This window comes from Dendropsophus ebraccatus, chromosome 11 (genome assembly GCF_027789765.1).
Source record: "Dendropsophus ebraccatus isolate aDenEbr1 chromosome 11, aDenEbr1.pat, whole genome shotgun sequence".
Classification (NCBI taxonomy): Eukaryota; Metazoa; Chordata; class Amphibia; order Anura; family Hylidae; genus Dendropsophus; species Dendropsophus ebraccatus.
In genome coordinates, this window is record NC_091464.1 from 11,542,574 (window position 1) to 11,563,828 (window position 21,255).

The window sequence follows — 21,255 nt, forward strand, 5'->3', positions numbered from 1 at the left end:
ATTGAAAAATAAAATCTTTAAAAAAAAACAAAAAAAAAACATCACACTTTACCTGTCCAGGCTGCCGGTCTTCTCCTGCGCTCCTTCTCCTGTCCTGTGTGCAGCAGCGGCTTCGGAGCGGCCTGTCTGAACTGACAGACCGCTCAGCTAATCACTGGCCGCGGCGGTCCCAGGGAAAGTATGATGTTTAAACAAGGGCTGCAAGGTAACGATATCCCTGCAGCCCTCGCTAAACGATTATCGGGCCGCGGAATAGGCCTAGTAAATGAGCGCCAATCTAGCATTGTTGACTGGGCCCTGGTCGGCCCGTGGAATAAGACCCTAAGACTTATACTCCTCCTTAGATTGTGATTTGGCCTTGGATATGATTCCCTGTGGGTGACCCGGACGGGTGACCCCTCTATTCATCTCCTCCTGTGCATGTAGTCAGCATAAGGACTATGGCCCAGTCTCCTTAGGAGGCAGTGCTGGATGAAGGAGGGCCAGTCCATGGGGGAATGTCAATCTGAATGTCTTCATTGAGTAAAAAAGTCCACAGACCAACAAGTTTTGGCCCTTGGTCATGGCATTCTCACATATAGTATCAGTCTATAGTATAATATATCCTTTATAGGGTTACAGCGCTGGGTTTAGTTTGGGGCTCAATATGTAGCTGGCCTAGATGTAACAAATGTATTAAAAACCTGACGTTATTTCAGCCCAAAAAATGTTAGAAAAAATTGTTTGCACTCAGTGGTAATAAACGGTCTATATACTATCCGCAATGGCAGATAGTCCAGGAGCCATTGTCTTCTAGGGGCTACTACTTAGAGGGGTTATCCAGTGTCCGTTCCAGCTCACATGTCTCTGCAAGTGTAGATGAGATTGGATAATGTTGTCGAATTGTAAATCTAATCGAGTGTATTCATTGGCTACAACTAACCAGGTAGTAACATTTGTGCCTCTCATACAGTGGAACACAACAGGTTCCAGCCCAGTAAGTCTTCCACCTATCAGACAGATGGTCAGTCCTTCTATATCCAATATGGAACCGGCAACATGACAGGCATATTAGGAATCGATCAAGTTACTGTAAGTATCTATAACCTATAGGTGGGCTTTGGGAGGAAGTAATGCCAGATGTCACATACTGAACTGAAAATTGTACAAATATTTTACTTAAAGGGGTACGCCAGCAAATTTTGTTTTCTTTCAAATCAACTGATTTCAAAGTTATATGAATTTGTAATTTACTTCTATTTAAAAATCTTCAGTCTTCCAGTATTTATCAGCTGCTGTATGTCCTACAGGAAGTGGTGTATTCTTTACAGTTTTACACAGTGCTCTCTGCTGCCACCTCTGTCCATGTCAGGAACTGTCCAGAGCTGGAGAGCTTTTCTATGGAGATTTGCTGCTGCTCTGGACAGTTCCTGACATGGACAGAGGTGGCAGCAGAGAGCACTGTGTTAGACTGGAGAGAATACACCACTTCCTACGGGACATACAGCAGCTGATAAGTACTGGAAGACTGGCGATTTTTAAATAGAAGTAAATTACAAATCTTTATAACTTTAAAACACCAGTTGATTTGAAATACAAAAAATGCCTGAGTACCCCTTTAAGTTGTTCATCTCTATCAGTGGTGCATGACCTATGGCCCTTTAGCTGTTGCAAAACTACAATTCCCATTATGCTAACATCCTTTGGCTGCCCGGGGGACAGCTGGGAGGTCCCCAGGTTGTACACCACTGATCTATATGCTTTCTTCATGAAGCCTTTGTGTCATCTATCTGACGCATCCTTTCCTATTCTATATCTTCTATCTCCCAGGTTCAGGGTATAACTACCCAGAATCAGATCTTTGCAGAGAGTGTGTCGGAGCCTGGCAGGACCTTCCAATATGCAAATTTTGATGGGATTTTGGGTTTGGCGTACCCTTCCCTTGCTGTGGATGGCTGCACACCAGTGTTTGACAATATGATTGCCCAGAATTTAGTGGAGCAGCCGGTATTTGGTGTCTACATGAACAGGTAAGACTGGCAGCTCCAGGGAGACATCATCCTGGCAGGAAGAATAACAATGCCATATGACGCTCATGCTTAAAGGGGCACTCCAGTACCAGAAAATTGTATTAAATAGAAATATCACACCAAGATATAATAAGTTACTACTTTAGTGTAATCACTAACAGTACTGGCTTCAGTGAGTGTTTTTATGCTTTACCATGAACAGCTCCCCTGGCTCCTCCCTCTCTCCATGCATCATCCTTTGATGTCACAGGAGGCGTGGCTAAATCTAGTCTCTGTGCTCCACCCCCTGAGTGATGTCACCATCTGTGACCAGCCCCCTCCAGTACAGATCACCATCTCCCTGGGGTTAGGCAGAGTTAGGTGAGATTACAACATGCTGCCTTGTACTGAATAAAGCTACTGAAACAGAAGCAGTCAGGGAGTGGATGCAGCAGGTGCTGCAGCCTCACTGTGCAATACTCTGCAGTGAAATGAGATGTTCTGCAACTGCTTAAGGCTATGTTCAAACAGAGTCGAAATGACAGCCGTTTTTACTGGGCAGCTGTCATTTTACTGTAAGTAAGGTCCGTTATTTTAGAATAACAGCTACAACAACAAAACAAACAACGGACGTTATAAAATAACAGCTGTTATTTGCACTTAAATGACAGCCGTCCAATAAAATCGACCGTCATTTCGACAGTGTGTGAACATAGCCTTAGGTAGAGAATTACCAACTGCTCTACCAGGAAGTACAGCCATTGACTATGTTCACACAGCGTCTTTTTAATGCAAATTTAGTTTTGTTTTCTTGTTTTATTCTACTGCTCTGGACTGTTCGGTCAGTGTTTACTTGCTTTATTTTTTCTTGGTTTGTACACTTGAAAAATTTCCCAAAAAATAGTTGTCAAAAAAAATATATATACAATGTCGGCCGTTTTTATAAGCTGGTAATCTTTCCTGTTACTAATGCCTGTAAATGTGATTCCTCAGGGACCCTAACTCTTCAGAAGGCGGAGAGCTGGTTCTCGGTGGCTATGACATCTCCCGTTTCTCAGGACAGCTGAACTGGGTGTCGGTTACTGTACAGGGATACTGGCAAATCCAAGTTGATAGGTAGGTCTTTGAAGGTCGCGCTCCTCCATATTCAGTTGTTTATTGGTGCTAGATTTCCAATGATCACATGAATGCACATGATTACTATGAGTATTGTAAGAATCTAAGGTGATTCCATCATTCGTTCTGTGTGTTTGTTCAGCATTCTGGTAGGAGGAAATGTGGCGTTTTGCAGTGAAGGATGCCAGGCCATTGTAGATACTGGAACTTCTATGATTACGGGACCGTCGTCTGATATTCTGCAGATGCAAGGCTACATCGGAGCTACAGACACGGATGGAGAAGTAAGAACCAAAAGTTAAAGGGGTATTCCAGCTAAACAAAATTATTTTTAATACAATTAAATGATATAACTGTGTAATATAACTTTATTAAAGGGAATCTGTTACTAGGTTTATGCCATCTTAAGTGAGGACAGCATAAACTAGTGACAGAAATGCTGAACAGATCAGTGTATTATTTACAGCATTGTGTTCAGCCGTTCTCCTAATATGCAGGGGAATAGGATTCTTGCCATACCCCTCCTGATGATTGACAGATGGCTGCCTATACACAGCATGGACATAACTGACAATCACCAGTGGGTAGGAATTTTCTGGTGCTCATGAATATTGAGGACTAGTGAGCACACGCACATAATGGAAAGGACTATTTATTGTCCATGTTATTCAGGGGGATATCTCTGGATCAGCTGCACAGAACAATGTAAGTGATACATCATTCTGTTCGGCTTCCCTGTCACTAGTTTATACTTTTCTTAGATAGGACACTATAAACCTGCTGACAGAGTCTCTTTATTTTTCATGTTTATTGATTGGCAGCAAAAAGAGGCGATAGGGCCACCAGTGGCTGTGTCAGGAACTGCAAGGCTTCAGAAGCCCTGGTCACCGGGCACAGTTATATAGCACGAGCACTGTCACATGCAGCGATATTAGACATTACAGCGGGTAAAGTAGTACAGACATTACAGCGGGTGAAGTAGTACAGATATTACAGTAGGTGAAGTAGCACAGATATTACAGCGGGTGAAGTAGCACAGATATTACAGCGGGTGAAGTAGTACAGATATTACAGTAGGTGAAGTAGTACAGACATTACAGCAGGTGAAGTAGTACAGACATTACAGTAGGTGAAGTAGCACAGACATTACAGCGGGTAAAGTAGTACAGACATTACAGCGGGTGAAGTAGTACAGATATTACAGTAGGTGAAGTAGTACAGACATTACAGCAGGTGAAGTAGTACAGATATTACAGTAGGTGAAGTAGTACAGATATTACAGCGGGTGAAGTAGCACAGACATTACAGCGGGTGAAGTAGTACAGATATTACAGTAGGTGAAGTAGTACAGACATTACAGCGGGTGATGTAGTACAGACATTACAGCGGGTGAAGTAGTACAGACATTACAGCAGGTGAAGTAGTACAGACATTACAGTGGGTGAAGTAGTACAGACATTACAGTAGGTGAAGTAGTACAGACATTACAGCGGGTGAAGTAGTACAGACATTACAGCGGGTGAAGTAGTACAGATATTACAGTAGGTGAAGTAGCACAGATATTACAGCGGGTGAAGTAGTACAGACATTACAGTAGGTGAAGTAGCACAGACATTACAGTAGGTGAAGTAGTACAGACATTACAGCAGGTGAAGTAGCACAGACATTACAGCGGGTAAAGTAGTACAGACATTACAGCGGGTGAAGTAGTACAGATATTACAGCGGGTGAAGTAGTACAGATATTACAGCGGGTGAAGTAGTACAGACATTACAGTAGGTGAAGTAGTACAGACATTACAGTAGGTGAAGTAGCACAGACATTACAGTAGGTGAAGTAGTACAGATATTACAGTAGGTGAAGTAGTACAGACATTACAGTAGGTGAAGTAGTACAGATATTACAGCGGGTGAAGTAGTACAGATATTACAGCGGGTGAAGTAGTACAGACATTACAGTAGGTGAAGTAGTACAGACATTACAGTAGGTGAAGTAGCACAGACATTACAGTAGGTGAAGTAGTACAGATATTACAGTAGGTGAAGTAGTACAGACATTACAGTAGGTGAAGTAGTACAGATATTACAGCGGGTAAAGTAGTACAGACATTACAGTGGGTGAAGTAGCACAGAAATTACAGCGGGTGAAGTAGTACAGACATTACAGCAGGTGAAGTAGTACAGATATTACAGTGGGTGAAGTAGTACAGACATTACAGCGGGTGATGTAGTACAGACATTACAGCGGGTGAAGTAGTACAGACATTACAGCAGGTGAAGTAGTACAGACATTACAGCGGGTGAAGTAGTACAGACATTACAGTAGGTGAAGTAGTACAGATATTACAGTAGGTGAAGTAGTACAGACATTACAGCGGGTGAAGTAGTACAGATATTACAGCGGGTGAAGTAGTACAGACATTACAGTAGGTGAAGTAGTACAGACGTTACAGTAGGAGAAGTAGTACAGACATTACAGCGGGTGAAGTAGTACAGATATTACAGTGGGTGATGTAGTACAGACATTACAGCGGGTGAAGTAGTACAGATATTACAGTAGGTGAAGTAGCACAGATATTACAGCGGGTGAAGTAGTACAGACATTACAGTAGGTGAAGTAGCACAGATATTACAGCGGGTGAAGTAATACAGACATTACAGTAGGTGAAGTAGTACAGACATTACAGCGGGTGAAGTAGTACAGACATTACAGCGGGTGAAGTAGTACAGATATTACAGGTTGTGAAGTAGTACAGACATTACAGTGAGTGAAGTAGTACAGATATTACAGGTTGTGAAGTAGTACAGACATTACAGTAGGTGAAGTAGTACAGACATTACAGCGGGTGAAGTAGTACAGATATTACAGGTTGTGAAGTAGTACAGATATTACATTAGGTGAAGTAGTACAGATATTACAGTAGGTGAAGTAGTACAGATATTACAGTAGGTGAAGTAGTACAGATATTACAGTAGGTGAAGTAGTACAGACATTACAGCGCGTGAAGTAGTACAGACATTACAGCGGGTGAAGTAGTACAGATATTACAGTAGGTGAAGTAGCGCAGATATTACAGCGGGTGAAGTAGTACAGACATTACAGTAGGTAAAGTAGTACAGACATTACAGTAGGTGAAGTAGCACAGACATTACAGTAGGTGAAGTAGCACAGAAATTACAGCGGGTGAAGTAGTACAGACATTACAGCAGGTGAAGTAGTACAGACATTACAGTAGGTGAAGTAGTACAGACATTACAGCGGGTGAAGTAGTACAGATATTACAGTAGGTGAAGTAGTACAGATATTACAGCGGGTGAAGTAGTACAGACATGACTAGGGGCAGGGCAAATTACGGGGGTTACCTAAAATGATAACCTTAATACACATCCCCACCATTATCTTAACTTACCCATCCCCATACCCTCCCCTTTACCTTGAAAGAAGACATGACACCTGCTAACGTTGGAATAATGGCCACAGCAGCCTTTTATTGAAAAATAAATAACATGTCAAACATGATACCAACTATTTCAACCCCGATAACTCCCACCCAACCTAATAACATACCCATCAGGGAGGTCATGGATGGCCCAGCAGCAGTATGAAAATATTGGTCCCCCTGTCGCACCGCGCCGACTCAGGGCTGGCAAATATGCCCCAATACTGCTTCCCATATAACAAATATTCCTCCGCCTAAGCGGTAAGCACCACCAACCATGCCCCATCTCCCTGCAACCTAAAGGAGAGGGGCTTGCCACCTTCAAGATCTCACCTCCAACACCTCCTCACACAGTGCCATCCACAACCACCCCTCCGCAGCTGCCGCGACAATAGTGCAACAATATCAGCCAACCACCCACCTACCAAAAAACAGGGCGGGCGGGCGGGCGCTTCAGGTCCGGGACAGAGGAGCTGGTAAGCAGGAAAACCCCTCCCCCTGCCTTTATACTACCAACTTGCTCCCCTCCCCTGACGCTATCCCCTGCCCCCCTATTGGCCTCTGCCCGCATCCCCACTCCCCCTGCTCCATCCCCTTTTCTCACAGCCTGACCATGCGTTCCCCTCATGCTCTCCTAACCTAAGCCCTGTTAACCCCCTATTGCCCACCCCTTCATGTCCGGGCTGCAGCTATACTGCGCCCGCTTACGCCCTCCCTTGACTAGGGGCAGGGCAAATTACGGGGGTTACCTAAAATGATAACCTTAATACACATCCCCACCATTATCTTAACTTACCCATCCCCATACCCTCCCCTTTACCTTGAAAGAAGACATGACACCTGCTAACGTTGGAATAATGGCCACAGCAGCCTTTTATTGAAAAATAAATAACATGTCAAACATGATACCAACTATTTCAACCCCGATAACTCCCACCCAACCTAATAACATACCCATCAGGGAGGTCATGGATGGCCCAGCAGCAGTATGAAAATATTGGTCCCCCTGTCGCACCGCGCCGACTCAGGGCTGGCAAATATGCCCCAATACTGCTTCCCATATAACAAATATTCCTCCGCCTAAGCGGTAAGCACCACCAACCATGCCCCATCTCCCTGCAACCTAAAGGAGAGGGGCTTGCCACCTTCAAGATCTCACCTCCAACACCTCCTCACACAGTGCCATCCACAACCACCCCTCCGCCACCACGAGCGAGCTCGACCCCTTGAACTCGCGAGTCCCGCCACACCTCAACGGCCTTTTCCAACCCGTCCTGAATGTCACAAGACCACAGATCCATCCCCACCCCATTAAGGTGCACCCCATCACTGTCCATAAAACCCGTAGTAGGGATTTCCAACTCCCGGTGACGGACCACAATGCCCCCATTGCGAGCCACAAAGCGAGACACCTCGCGATTAACCCGCCCCCGTGCCCGATTCAGCTTGTCAATAGAGCGCGCTTGTTTCCACACGAACCTTGCCACTATCTCGGACCACACTACAATCACGCCGGGGAACAACGACCAAAGACGCAACAGATCGCACTTAATATCTCTAATCAGATCCCTAGACGATCTGACGCCGAGGTCGTTGCCCCCGACGTGAAGGGCCAGAATATCAGGGGGCCTATCCAACCTGGAATAGTAGTGGACCTCCGGCAGAACTCCACTCCACAGCATGCCTCCTATTCCCATCCAGTGAACCTGAACCTCTGCCCGCGGGAAACCCAGTTGCCTTCCCTCCGCCCGGATGTCAGCACGGCACGCCCCCCTCCGAACATACGAATGGCCGAGAATCCACACCAAGCATGCCGGGCCTAAAACAAAACACAAAACAACAACAACATGAAAGCAACATCCCGGGCAAACAACACGTTCAAAGCAAATCTAACCTAACATAGGACCGAAACCTAGCAGACTCCCACCGACCAATCTGGCGCACAACAGATTCTCCCAACCCCCAGCGAACCGCCTCCGTCGCCGCCCCAATCCTAAAGGAGTGGGAAGCGAACTCCCGTGCCGGAAGGCCCAGTCTCGCCAAGCACTTCCGGAACACCGACACAAACTGAAAGCGCGAGAGCGCTCTCCCATCTCTATGAATTAAGAAGGAACCCCCCGCACCCCTAGGTCGAACCGCACTGAACAACCGAACGCTCTCCACCGGGCACACCACCGAACCGGGAACCGCGTACAACAGCACCCTCTTCCCCCTACCCGCTTGGTCCGTCTTGGAGCGCCGCAACCAGCAAGACACAAATCCCTGCCCCAGCACCACATCCGCCAGCTGCATCCCACCCAGGGCCGCACAAGACGAGCTGACCAACTCCCCTATCCTGAACGCCCCAAAGAAGGCAAGCGAAAAGGCCACCCTAAATAAAAGGCGTTCGTAAACATCAAAACAAACACCATCCAGATCCCCCACCAATCGTCCCAAAACCTCAAAGGACACCGGCCGTCTCCCGTCCCTAGACACCCGCGACCGTCGATACCCCCTCACCGCCTGCCGGACTACAAACTCCTTCGTCCAATCACGCACCCCAAGCAACTTAAAACAATACGCCAACCCTGACAATTTCCGAACCATCCCCGCACCCGACACCCCGGCCCCAAACAAATCACCAATAAAACACAACAACAAGGGAACGAGCTCACCACGCACACCATCCACCCCCCACTGCCCACAGAAACTCAGCCACTCCTGCCACGCCACCGAATGACTCCTCCACGTACTCCCCGATACGGCTTGCTGCATCAAACCAAACGCTGTCCGGATGCCACTTCCCACAAACAGCTCGGAACGGGCTTCCCCTGTTGCTCCGCCTCCGGGGCCAACAAACGGAACCGATCGAACTGCAAACGAGAAAGTGCATCGGCTATAGAGTTAGCAGTCCCTGGCAGATGACACGCCATCACCCACGCATTCAGTTCCAGCCCACGCAAAACCAGGCGCCGCAGCAACCGCACCACTGGCGGGGAAGATGCCGTGAGACTGTTGACAGCCTGCACCACCGCCAAGTTGTCGCAACAAAAACGAACCCGCTTGTTCCGGAACCTGTCACCCCACACTTCAAGCGCAGCCACAATCGGGAACAGTTCTAACAGGGCCAGGTTACGTACCCATCCATTCTCCCGCCAACAATCCGGCCACTCCCCAGCAAACCATTCACCACTCAAGTATGCTCCAAACCCAACCGACCCAGACGCATCAGTGAACAGTTCCATATCCACAGTCCGAATCCACTCCTCCCTCCACACCGACCGTCCATTGAAACACACCAGGAACTGCGCCCACACCTGCAAATCTGCCCTGTGATCCGCCGTCAGCCGAATCCTATGCATCGGCGAACGCACCCCCGCCGTGGCCTGCGCTAGCCGCCGGCAAAAAATGCGCCCCATTGGCATAATGCGGCAAGCAAAGTTCAGCTTGCCCAGCAGCGATTGCAACTGCCGCAAGCGAACCTTGCGCAGTTCCAAGAAACAACCCACCAACTCCCGCAGCTCCACCAGTTTGTCACCAGGCAGTCGGCACTCCATTGCCACCGAGTCTATCTCGATACCCAAAAAACGGATGACCGTAGCCGGGCCCTCCGTCTTTTCCGGTGCCAATGGAATGCCGAACCTGCGGGCCACCTGCTCAACCGTATGCAACAGGAGGGAGCAACAAGTGGACTGTGCCGGACCAATGCACAGGAAGTCGTCCAGGTAATGCAACACCGACTGCAAACCCGACTCCCTGCGCACCACCCATTCCACAAAGGTGCTAAATGTCTCGAAATGTGAACAAGAGATTGAGCACCCCATAGGAAGGCAGCAGTCCACATAGTACGCCCCCTCCCAAACACACCCCAGCAAATGGAAACATTCAGGATGCACCGGCAAGAGCCGAAATGCCGCTTCAATGTCAGTTTTCGCCATTAGTGCCCCCGGCCCGCACCGCCGCACCCATTCCACCGCCTTGTCAAACGACACGTATGAAACCGAGCAAACTTCTTGCTCAATCCCATCGTTAACGGACAACCCCGCCGGATAAGACAAATGGTGAATTAGCCGGAATTTATTAGGTTCCTTCTTGGGCACCAGCCCTAAAGGAGAAACCCGCAGGTGGGGCCACGGCGGGTCCGTAAACGGACCCGCCATCCGCCCCAGGGCCACCTCCTTGCCCAATTTGTCGCCCACCACGTCCGGACGCAACCGTGCGGACTTCAGATTTGGTGGGCGAAAAATCGGAGCCTCCCTCGAAAAGGGGATCCGAAATCCCCATTGAAAGCCGGACACTAATAATTCCGCCGCCGCCCGATCAGGGTACTCATTTAGATACGGCCGCATCGCCTCTAGGCTCACTGGCGTCCGACCCTTTACCGCCAGTCTCTCCGCTACGTCCTTTCTGCTTCTTGAAGCATCGCGACTGGGGGTGGTTCCCCCCGCAAGTTCCGCACTCATGCTTGAACTTGCACGAGGAACCAAAACGACAGTGCCCGTCGTTATATTGCCAGCAACACCCTGGCCTCTGGCCGGCCGAGGTTCCGGTCGATGATGCCGAACCCCCGGCCCCAGACCGAAACGGCTGCGACGGAGCGCGCGCTGCTGTCATTAGCCGCATCCACAAGGCTATATCCTTATGGTCCCACCTCAGGGATGGGCGAACCGCCTTGCGCTGCCGGAACTGCTCGTCATACCGCAGCCATGCCGTGCCACCGTAAACCCGATAAGCTTCGCCTATCGAGTCAAGGTAGCAAAACAGGGCCGAGCAGCATTGAGGAGCCTTTTCCCCCACCACGCTAGCCAAAATGGCGAAAGCCTGAAGCCAGTTAGAAAAAGTGCGCGGTATCAACCGATACCGCCGCTTCTCCTCCTCCTCCTTCTTGCTGTCATCAGGCTTTCCCTTATCTAAATTAAATTTGTCGAGGGGGAGCAGGGAAAATATTTCCACGTACTCACCCCGCCAAATCTTCTCCCGTACCTCCTGCTTGAGGTGGGCCCCCAGGGGCCCCTCAAAGCAAACGTACACCTCCCCACGCGCCGCGTCATCCAACCGCACCGAAACCTCTGAAGCTGCGCCCACCCCCGCTGTTGTTGCTCCGCCTGCTTGCGCTCCCCCGGAGGTCCCCGCCGCCACTGGCACCAGCGCACCACCCGCCGCCCCGACCGCCGATGATAACGCAGGCGCAGCGCTACCCCCCAACCAGGCAGTAACCGGAGACCCTACACCCCCCCGGGCCCCCGCTCCCTGCGACCACATCTCACGCATACCAGCCAAAAACTGCGCAACCACCTCCCCCATACCAGCAAACTGACCCCCACCACCGACAGACCCCTGAAACCCGGCTCCACTCGCACCCCCACCACTCACACCACACGCCACAGGCAAAACAGACATGGACCGTGACTCACCAGGCTGACTCTGGACGGACGCCGGAACAGCCGCGACAGAGGATGCTACGCGCCTCGGCGAATCGCTGACCACTTCGCCGTCTTCCACGGCCTCGATGTCATCGTCCGGTGATGAAGCCCTCTGGTCCTCACTTATGTCCCCGGCGCCAGGGGCCGGGCTCCGACCCTGCCCCTGCGCCTGCAACGAATTAGGGCTGCCGCTGAACAGGGGGACGGTCGCTGGCGAAGCACTGCGGTAGGCCCCTTGCCGCCTGGACCGCCTGACCTCCCCCCGCACTTCCGCTGCAATCGCTGGCAGGGGTGCCCCCCCCTGGGAAACCCCCTCAGGCCGGCGCCGGGCCCGGGTGCTCACCTTCGCCCCAGACTTCCTATGGGGCCTGTAGGAGGACTCGCTCCTTCCTCTGACTGCCCCCTGCACAGGCCGGTGGGAGGGGCCAGCCGCAACAGGTCCCGAGTCAGCAGCCGGCACCGAGGAGGCAGAGGCTGCTGCACGTGCCTCTCTCCCCGCACCGGAACCCCTCCGCGCTCCGGGATTCCTCCCAGCAGCCCTGCCGGACCGGAGAGGAGGGGACCGGACAGCAGGGGCTGGAGGGTCCTGGACAGGGCTCCCTACGCGGCGGGAGCGGCGGGGCAAGTCGGGGCTCAGCCGCTCCGGCGGGCGCCGGCGGCGTACGGGGGGGCGCGCACCCTGGGAGCTTGCCGCCCCCCCCGTTCCCCCTAGTACCTGCAGGAACTGCTCCTGCAGCCATTCAGCCCCATGGCGCGCCGCGGCCTCCCACAGGGAGGCAGAGAAAGCCTCTCGGTCCATTACAGCAGGAGCAGCACGTCGCTTCAGGTCCGGGACAGAGGAGCTGGTAAGCAGGAAAACCCCTCCCCCTGCCTTTATACTACCAACTTGCTCCCCTCCCCTGACGCTATCCCCTGCCCCCCTATTGGCCTCTGCCCGCATCCCCACTCCCCCTGCTCCATCCCCTTTTCTCACAGCCTGACCATGCGTTCCCCTCATGCTCTCCTAACCTAAGCCCTGTTAACCCCCTATTGCCCACCCCTTCATGTCCGGGCTGCAGCTATACTGCGCCCGCTTACGCCCTCCCTTTACAGTAGGTGAAGTAGTACAGACATTACAGTGAGTGAAGTAGTACAGACATTACAGTGAGTGAAGTAGTACAGACATTACAGCGGGTGAAGTAGTACAGACATTACAGTAGGTGAAGTAGTACAGACATTACAGCGGGTGAAGTAGTACAGACATTACAGCGGGTGAAGTAGTACAGACATTACAGCGGGTGAAGTAGTACAGATATTACAGGTTGTGAAGTAGTACAGACATTACAGCAGGTGAAGTAGTACAGACATTACAGCGGGTGAAGTAGTACAGATATTACAGCGGGTGAAGTAGTACAGATATTACAGTAGGTGAAGTAGTACAGATATTACAGTGGGTGAAGTAGTACAGATATTACAGTAGGTGAAGTAGTACAGACATTACAGCGGGTAAAGTAGTACAGATATTACAGTAGGTGAAGTAGTACAGACATTACAGCGGGTGAAGTAGTACAGATATTACAGTAGGTGAAGTAGTACAGACATTACAGTAGGTGATGTAGCACAGACATTACAGTAGGTGAAGTAGTACAGACATTACAGTAGGTGAAGTAGTACAGACATTACAGTAGGTGAAGTAGCACAGACATTACAGTAGGTGAAGTAGCACAGACATTACAGTAGGTGAAGTAGTACAGACATTACAGCGGGTGAAGTAGTACAGATATTACAGTAGGTGAAGTAGTACAGACATTACAGCGGGTGAAGTAGTACAGATATTACAGTGGGTGAAGTAGTACAGATATTACAGCGGGTGAAGTAGTACAGACATTACAGTAGGTGAAGTAGTACAGATATTACAGTAGGTGAAGTAGCACAGACATTACAGTAGGTGAAGTAGTACAGACATTACAGCGGGTGAAGTAGTACAGATATTACAGTAGGTGAAGTAGTACAGACATTACAGCGGGTGAAGTAGTACAGATATTACAGTGGGTGAAGTAGTACAGATATTACAGCGGGTGAAGTAGTACAGACATTACAGTGAGTGAAGTAGTACAGACATTACAGTGAGTGAAGTAGTACAGACATTACAGTGAGTGAAGTAGTACAGACATTACAGTGAGTGAAGTAGTACAGACATTACAGTGGGTGAAGTAGTACAGACATTACAGCGGGTGAAGTAGTACAGACATTACAGTAGGTGAAGTAGTACAGATATTACAGTAGGTGAAGTAGTACAGATATTACAGAGGGTGAAGTAGTACAGACATTACAGCGGGTGAAGTAGTACAGACATTACAGCGGGTGAAGTAGTACAGATATTACAGGTTGTGAAGTAGTACAGACATTACAGTAGGTGAAGTAGTACAGACATTACAGCGGGTGAAGTAGTACAGATATTACAGTAGGTGAAGTAGTACAGATATTACAGTAGGTGAAGTAGTACAGACATTACAGTGGGTGAAGCAGCACAGATATTACAGTGGGTGAAGTAGTACAGACATTACAGTGGGTGAAGTAGTACAGATATTACCGTGGGTGAAGTAGCACAGACATTACAGTGGGTGAAGTAGTACAGACATTACAGCGGGTGAAGTAGTACAGATATTACAGTAGGAGAAGTAGTACAGACATTACAGCGGGTGAAGTAGTACAGATATTACAGTAGGTGAAGTAGTACAGACATTACAGTAGGTGAAGTAGTACAGATATTACAGTAGGTGAAGTAGTACAGACATTACAGTAGGTGAAGTAGTACAGACATTACAGCGGGTAAAGTAGTACAGATATTACAGCGGGTGAAGTAGTACAGATATTACAGTGGGTGAAGTAGTACAGATATTACAGCGGGTGAAGTAGTACAGACGTTACAGTAGGAGAAGTAGTACAGACGTTACAGCGGGTGAAGTAGTACAGACATTACAGCGGGTGAAGTAGTACAGACATTACAGCGGGTGAAGTAGTACAGATATTACAGTGGGTGAAGTAGTACAGATATTACAGTGGGTGAAGTAGTACAGACATTACAGCGGGTGAAGTAGTACAGACATTACAGTAGGTGAAGTAGTACAGACATTACAGCGGGTGAAGTAGTACAGATATTACAGTAGGTGAAGTAGCACAGACATTACAGTGGGTGAAGTAGTACAGACATTACAGCGGGTGAAGTAGTACAGACATTACAGTAGGTGAAGTAGTACAGACGTTAAAGCAGGTGAAGTAGTACAGACATTACAGTAGGTGAAGTAGCACAGACATTACAGTGGGTGAAGTAGTACAGACGTTAAAGCGGGTGAAGTAGTACAGATATTACAGCGGGTGAAGTAGTACAGACATTACAGTAGGTGAAGTAGTACAGATATTACAGCGGGTGAAGTAGTACAGACATTACAGTAGGTGAAGTAGCACAGACATTACAGTAGGTGAAGTAGTACAGATATTACAGTAGGTGAAGTAGCACAGACATTACAGTGGGTGAAGTAGTACAGACATTACAGCGGGTGAAGTAGTACAGACATTACAGTAGGTGAAGTAGTACAGACGTTAAAGCAGGTGAAGTAGTACAGACATTACAGTAGGTGAAGTAGTACAGACATTACAGTAGGTGAAGTAGCACAGACATTACAGTGGGTGAAGTAGTACAGACGTTAAAGCGGGTGAAGTAGTACAGATATTACAGCGGGTGAAGTAGTACAGACATTACAGTAGGTGAAGTAGTACAGACATTACAGCGGGTGAAGTAGTACAGATATTACAGTAGGTGAAGTAGTACAGATATTACAGACATTACAGCGGGTGAAGTAGTACAGATATTACAGTGGGTGAAGTAGTACAGATATTACAGCGGGTGAAGTAGTACAGATATTACAGTAGGTGAAGTAGTACAGATATTACAGTAGGTGAAGTAGTACAGACGTTACAGTGGGTGAAGCAGCCCGTCCCAGTAGCTCTGCAGCCACATCACAGTGAAGCAGAGTGACCAGTAACTGACAGCTATCCCCACTCGCTTTATATCACTGTGCTGCAGCTACAGTATTGGGGTTAATTAGTGTTTGCCGTGTGTTTATAAAACAAGATTACCCTTATCATCCCATGGTCGGGTGTACGCCAATTCTGATGCCCAGGAACAGCAGTAACATATATCTTTGACGTTTTTCTGTTGTAGTATGGTGTGAGTTGCAGTGACCTGAGCTCCATGCCCACCGTAACCTTTGTGATCAATGGGATCAATTATGACTTATCACCTTCCCAGTATACCCTTGAGGTAAGGTCATCACAATATAATATTATAAACAATATAATATAACAAGAAGCTTTACTGGAGGTTTTGGCTTCATGTAAATCATACAACAGGTACTGCTATGGTTGGACTAAGCTGCTTTCTATGGGGTTGTGCTGATTTCCTATAGGATATTGTATATATAGGTGTCAGGACTCTCTATTTAGAGGAGATTATAATACACAATATAAACTAACACGCTTAAAGTTTTGCTATAGTCATGGGGGAACTTAGATAAAGCCTGCTCTGCATCCGTAGTGCATCTGCAATCCATATTTTGCGGATCTGTTATATCTGTACAGCACTTGTCGAAATAAAGTTGATCAGGTTAAAAAAAGATGTAACCAGTTTGCTTACTGCAGATCCGTATTTTTTTGCGGATGATAAGGATATATTGGTGAGGTGAGGCTGTAAAAAAATAAAAAAATAAACGGATACACACTAGGACTAGGAATCAGAATGCTACTGATGGTGTGAATAGCCCTATAGAAATCAATGGGTAATAACTCAGGTACATAATTAAAGAACGTCCGTGGATAAGGCCTAAGAGTCCAGAAGTTAAAGCCAGTACGTCATGTAATATAATTGTCATTATTGACCCTCACACAATGTCCATACCGTATTCTCTCTCTCTCTCTCTCTCTCTCTCTCTCTCTCTCTCTCGTTTTCCTGGGTTATATGATTGATGGCCTCTCCTCAGGATAGAACATCCGTTGTTGATAGCCATTAATTAAAAAAAAAATCAATAATATTGAAGAGAACTATATTCTTCTATGACAATGAAATTAGAGCCTACTCACGGTGTTTGCAGCTCACGTTCTGTGTATAATGAACAAACATGCAAATCTGAGCGTCAGCATATACACATAAACATAGACGAGAATAAAGAAATCCGTTCTAATGAAAAACAAACATGGCCATATACTACTATTCAATCCATACAAAGTGCAATTCTGAAACACAGGAAGAATTCACATAGTGCCGTGTGTTATCTGGCTGATTGTGTCTCCGTATACTGTGACATTGTAACCAGGTGTGCCGCTCAGCAAACACTATTAAATTGTCATTTACACCTGGCCTGTATCCTCACATGATGTAATCAGCGTGACACAGCATAATGCACTCCTCCCAGGTCAGCTGACATACAGTCCGCATTCTATTAAAGAATCAGTAATAGAGAATTTAACCCTTTAAGGACACGGCCTGTTTTGGCCTTGTGGATGTAGCCAATTTTCATTTTCGCTCTTTATTTTCTCCATTTTTGTGTAGAGCACTTTACGGTACAACTGACCGTCTCATTACACATTGTATTACATTTGAGGTGTACTGCAAAGAAAAAAATTATTTTAAAATCAACTGGTGTCAGAATGTTATATAGAATTGTAAATTACTTCTATTTAAAAATATTCCGGTATTTATCAGCTGCTGTATGTCTGGCAGAAAGTGGCGTATTCTCTCCAGTCTGACACAGTGCTCTCTGCTGCCACCTCTGTCCATGTCAGGAACTGTCCAGAGAAGGAGAGGTTTTCTATGGGGATTTGCTGCTGCTGCTCTAGACAGTTCCTGACATGGACAGAGGTGGCAGCAGAGAGCAGTGTGTCAGACTGGAAAGAATACACCACTTTCTGCAGAGCATACAGCAGCTAATAAGTACTGCAAGACTGAAGATATTTAAACAGAAGTAATTTACAAATTTTTGTTATTTCCCGACGCCAGTTGTTTTCTCTAGAGTACCCCTTTAATGCGTCTCATATGAGGCATTATGCAGTGCCAGCACCTCTGTAATATGCATGGCTCTGTAAAGCTCTGGGCACAATGCCTGCTGGTTACCAATGTATTTCAATGTATTTCCCCTTTAAAAAAAACACATAACATTTAAGTGGATTGCAGTTCTGCACGAATTAGTTTTATTACTGCATTACCTAAGACTGCCACTAGGTGGAGACAAATCTCAGTATAGTTTGCAGAAATGGCTTCTATGCAGTTCATAGAAACTGAGGGGGAGATTTATCAGACAGGGTGTAAAGTGAAACTGGCACAGTTGCCCCTAGCAACCAATCAGATTCCACCTTTGATTTCCCAAAGAGTCTGTAAGGAATGAAAGGTGGAATCTGATTGGTTGCTAGGGGCAACTGAGCCAGTTTCACTTTACACCATGTTTGATAAATCTCCCCCTGAGTTTGCATTTAGGCGACCATTGTACACAATGGGTTACATTACATACATGATATTTGAGCTGCAATGTAGAGATGAGAGAACCGAACTACACGAACCAAGATTTGTTACAAACCTTGCAAATAAAGTTCTAACCAGTTTGTAAAGATGGCGGCTGCACAATTTGAGACACGTAAAAACTAAGAAGAGCCTATAATTACCTGTGCATACTCCCCCTGATTTCCTACACCTTCAGGTCTTTGGTGCCCCCTGCCAGCTTGATTTGGGTATATTTACTTATCACAGCATGTTTTTTGTTCCAATTTTGTTGTTGGAAAACGAAAAATGGCAACAATGGAACAAAAACCATGCTGTCATAAGTAAATATACACAAAACATCGGATTGCGTCTATTGCTTTCTACCCCACCAGCTTGTTTTGTGTATATTTGCTTATGACAGCATGTTTTCTTTGTAATATTGCTGCTTTTAGTTTCCAACAACAACAAAAAACAACACTGGAAGAAAAACGTGCTGTGATAAGCAAACATACAAAAAAACGAGTTGGTGTATGGAGGGGGGGGGGGGGTTTACTAATCTCTTGGATCTTGGAATTATGTTCCCCTGTTAATGGATGAGAACATCGCTAATTACCAGTATGATTCAAAATCACCATTAGGTGGCAGCATAATACCATAATATGAGAACAGCACTAATTACCAGCATGACTTAAAATCACCATTAGGTGGCAGCATAATACCATAATATGAGAACATCACTAATTACCAGCATGACTTAAAATCACCATTAGGTGGCAGCATAATACCATAATCTACTTGACCACAGGACTATACAACATAGTAATGACAGACAGGATCTGTATCTAGGTTTTGATAAGTGTTTTTTGGGTCCTATTCTGAATGAAATTTTGTAATAAAAAAATACCAATCACATTAAGGCACCAAGTCCTTAGAAACATATCCCAACTGAGAGCTTCTAAGCACCTGGTTGCGGTACTATGTATTTGCATACCTCTGGATAGGGCGATTGTATGTAACGGCCAGCAGAATTAAGCTGATCATGTCTATAAAATCTCTGCTTGTTCCCTAGAATGGAGAATACTATTGCAGAAGCGGCTTCCAGGGACTGGATATTGCTCCCCCGTCAGGACCCCTCTGGATTCTGGGAGATGTCTTTATTGGCCAGTTTTATTCTGTGTTTGATCGGGGATACAACAGAGTGGGACTCGCTCCGGTTGTTCCATATGTATCTGCAACCAATGGGGCATAATGTACTATAATAATTATATTTAGCTCATTTGAAGGCAGAGTCAGTGTACTACATAAAAATACACTTAAAGGGGAACTCCAGTAAGGAACTGGTGTGAGGAAGTTATATAAATTTTAAATTACTACTATTTTAAAACCTCCAGTCTTCCAGTACTTATCAGCTGCTGTATGTTCTGCATGAAGTTGTGTATTATTTCCATGAGCAGGAGAGGTTTTCTATAGGGGTTTCCTACTACTCTAGACAGTTCCTGACATGGACAGAGGTGGCAGCAGAGAGCACTGTGTCAGACTAGAAAGAATACACCACTTCCTGCAGGACATACAGCAGCTGATAAGTACTGGAAGACTGGAGACTTTTAAATAGAAGTAAATTACAAATCTATATATCTATATTTTGTTTTTGTCTAAGTATTCATATAACATATAGACACACCTTCAAGATTTCAGCATGTCTCTGGTTGCAGTGCAATCCTGTATCAGTGGAGTGAAGCGGCACATTGACGCCTCTGGGATCTGCACAATGTTCTTCAGTAAAGGTTGTGTCTGTTATTGCTGTGGTGTGTGACATACACACCCCTGTACATGCACCATAGTGAAGACAGCGGCACACAGGTTGGTGCGTTTCACCACTTCACTCCGCCACAATGGATTTGGTACCAGCAATGTGATAAGAGCATGGCCTGGGATGTTCCTATAATAACCCTAGGCCCCTCCCCTTTGACACTGTCAGCACTGGCTAAAAGATGATTTTTTTGTAATGAAAATAAAGTCACAGAAACCCTTCTGAAAGGTCTGTATTCACACTGTTTATTAAAAGCTACACGGCTATAGCGGCAGGGGGGAGGGGGTCTCAGATTCAATGTAACTATAATGAGAAAGCTGGTGGTAACTGATTCTCTAATTGTCTAACCCTTATGCTAATTAGACGTTTAGGTGCCCTAGGGGTGGGACTACCCAGTACACTGATCAGCCGCCCTGCCCCCTGGCCAGGCCCCTCTCCTGATATTTAGTAGAAGGGGAGGGGTAGTTGGAGGCGGATCAGTGCACTGGGGGTGCTAGTCCCACCCCCAGTGCACCAAATGTCTAATTAGTATATGGATAAAACTGCTAAGATCATGGAAACTGTAGAGATAAATGTGAACAGCTGTCATGAATGCTACTTTGGCGCAGTCCTCGGTGCGTAAGGTACGACCGAGACTGCGATTTTGGCCATAATCTTCTGTGTTTTGTTTGCCTTGTTTTTGCCCTGTCTGAACTGTGTCTTATTCCTTCTGGTCTGCTAATTGTTTTCCCTGCCCCACCCGTGTCTGTGCTGCTAGTTTCTTCTGGTCTTGTAACAGTTAACCTGCCTTTGCCTCTGTGATTGACAGCTGGTCCCTCCTATCACTTTCTGGACATGGTTTTTGGTCTCCTATTTAAGAATTCAGCTTCTGCCTGTGCCTTGCCGGTTATTGACTTAGTCTCTGCCTGCTTGTGGTTCTGTTTCTGTGCTTCTCCTGAATTCTGCTTAGTATCTTTTGACCTCGCTTGCTTGCCGCCTGCCCCCGACCA

The 21,255-nt window shown here is 47.0% G+C and overlaps 1 protein-coding gene across 1 annotated transcript in view; it reads left to right on the forward strand.

Moving 5' to 3' along the window:
* The window catches only part of CTSE (cathepsin E), a 33,391-nt gene extending 12,898 nt beyond the window's left edge, over positions 1-20,493 (forward strand). Inside the window, exons 4-9 of the mRNA XM_069946290.1 lie at positions 953-1,071; positions 1,810-2,009; positions 2,982-3,104; positions 3,247-3,388; positions 16,150-16,248; positions 19,526-20,493. Coding sequence (XP_069802391.1) covers positions 953-1,071; positions 1,810-2,009; positions 2,982-3,104; positions 3,247-3,388; positions 16,150-16,248; positions 19,526-19,705 — 863 coding nt within the window. The 3' untranslated portion in view covers positions 19,706-20,493. The remainder of the gene's footprint in view (positions 1-952; positions 1,072-1,809; positions 2,010-2,981; positions 3,105-3,246; positions 3,389-16,149; positions 16,249-19,525) is intronic.
* The last annotated feature ends 762 nt before the right edge of the window (positions 20,494-21,255 follow it).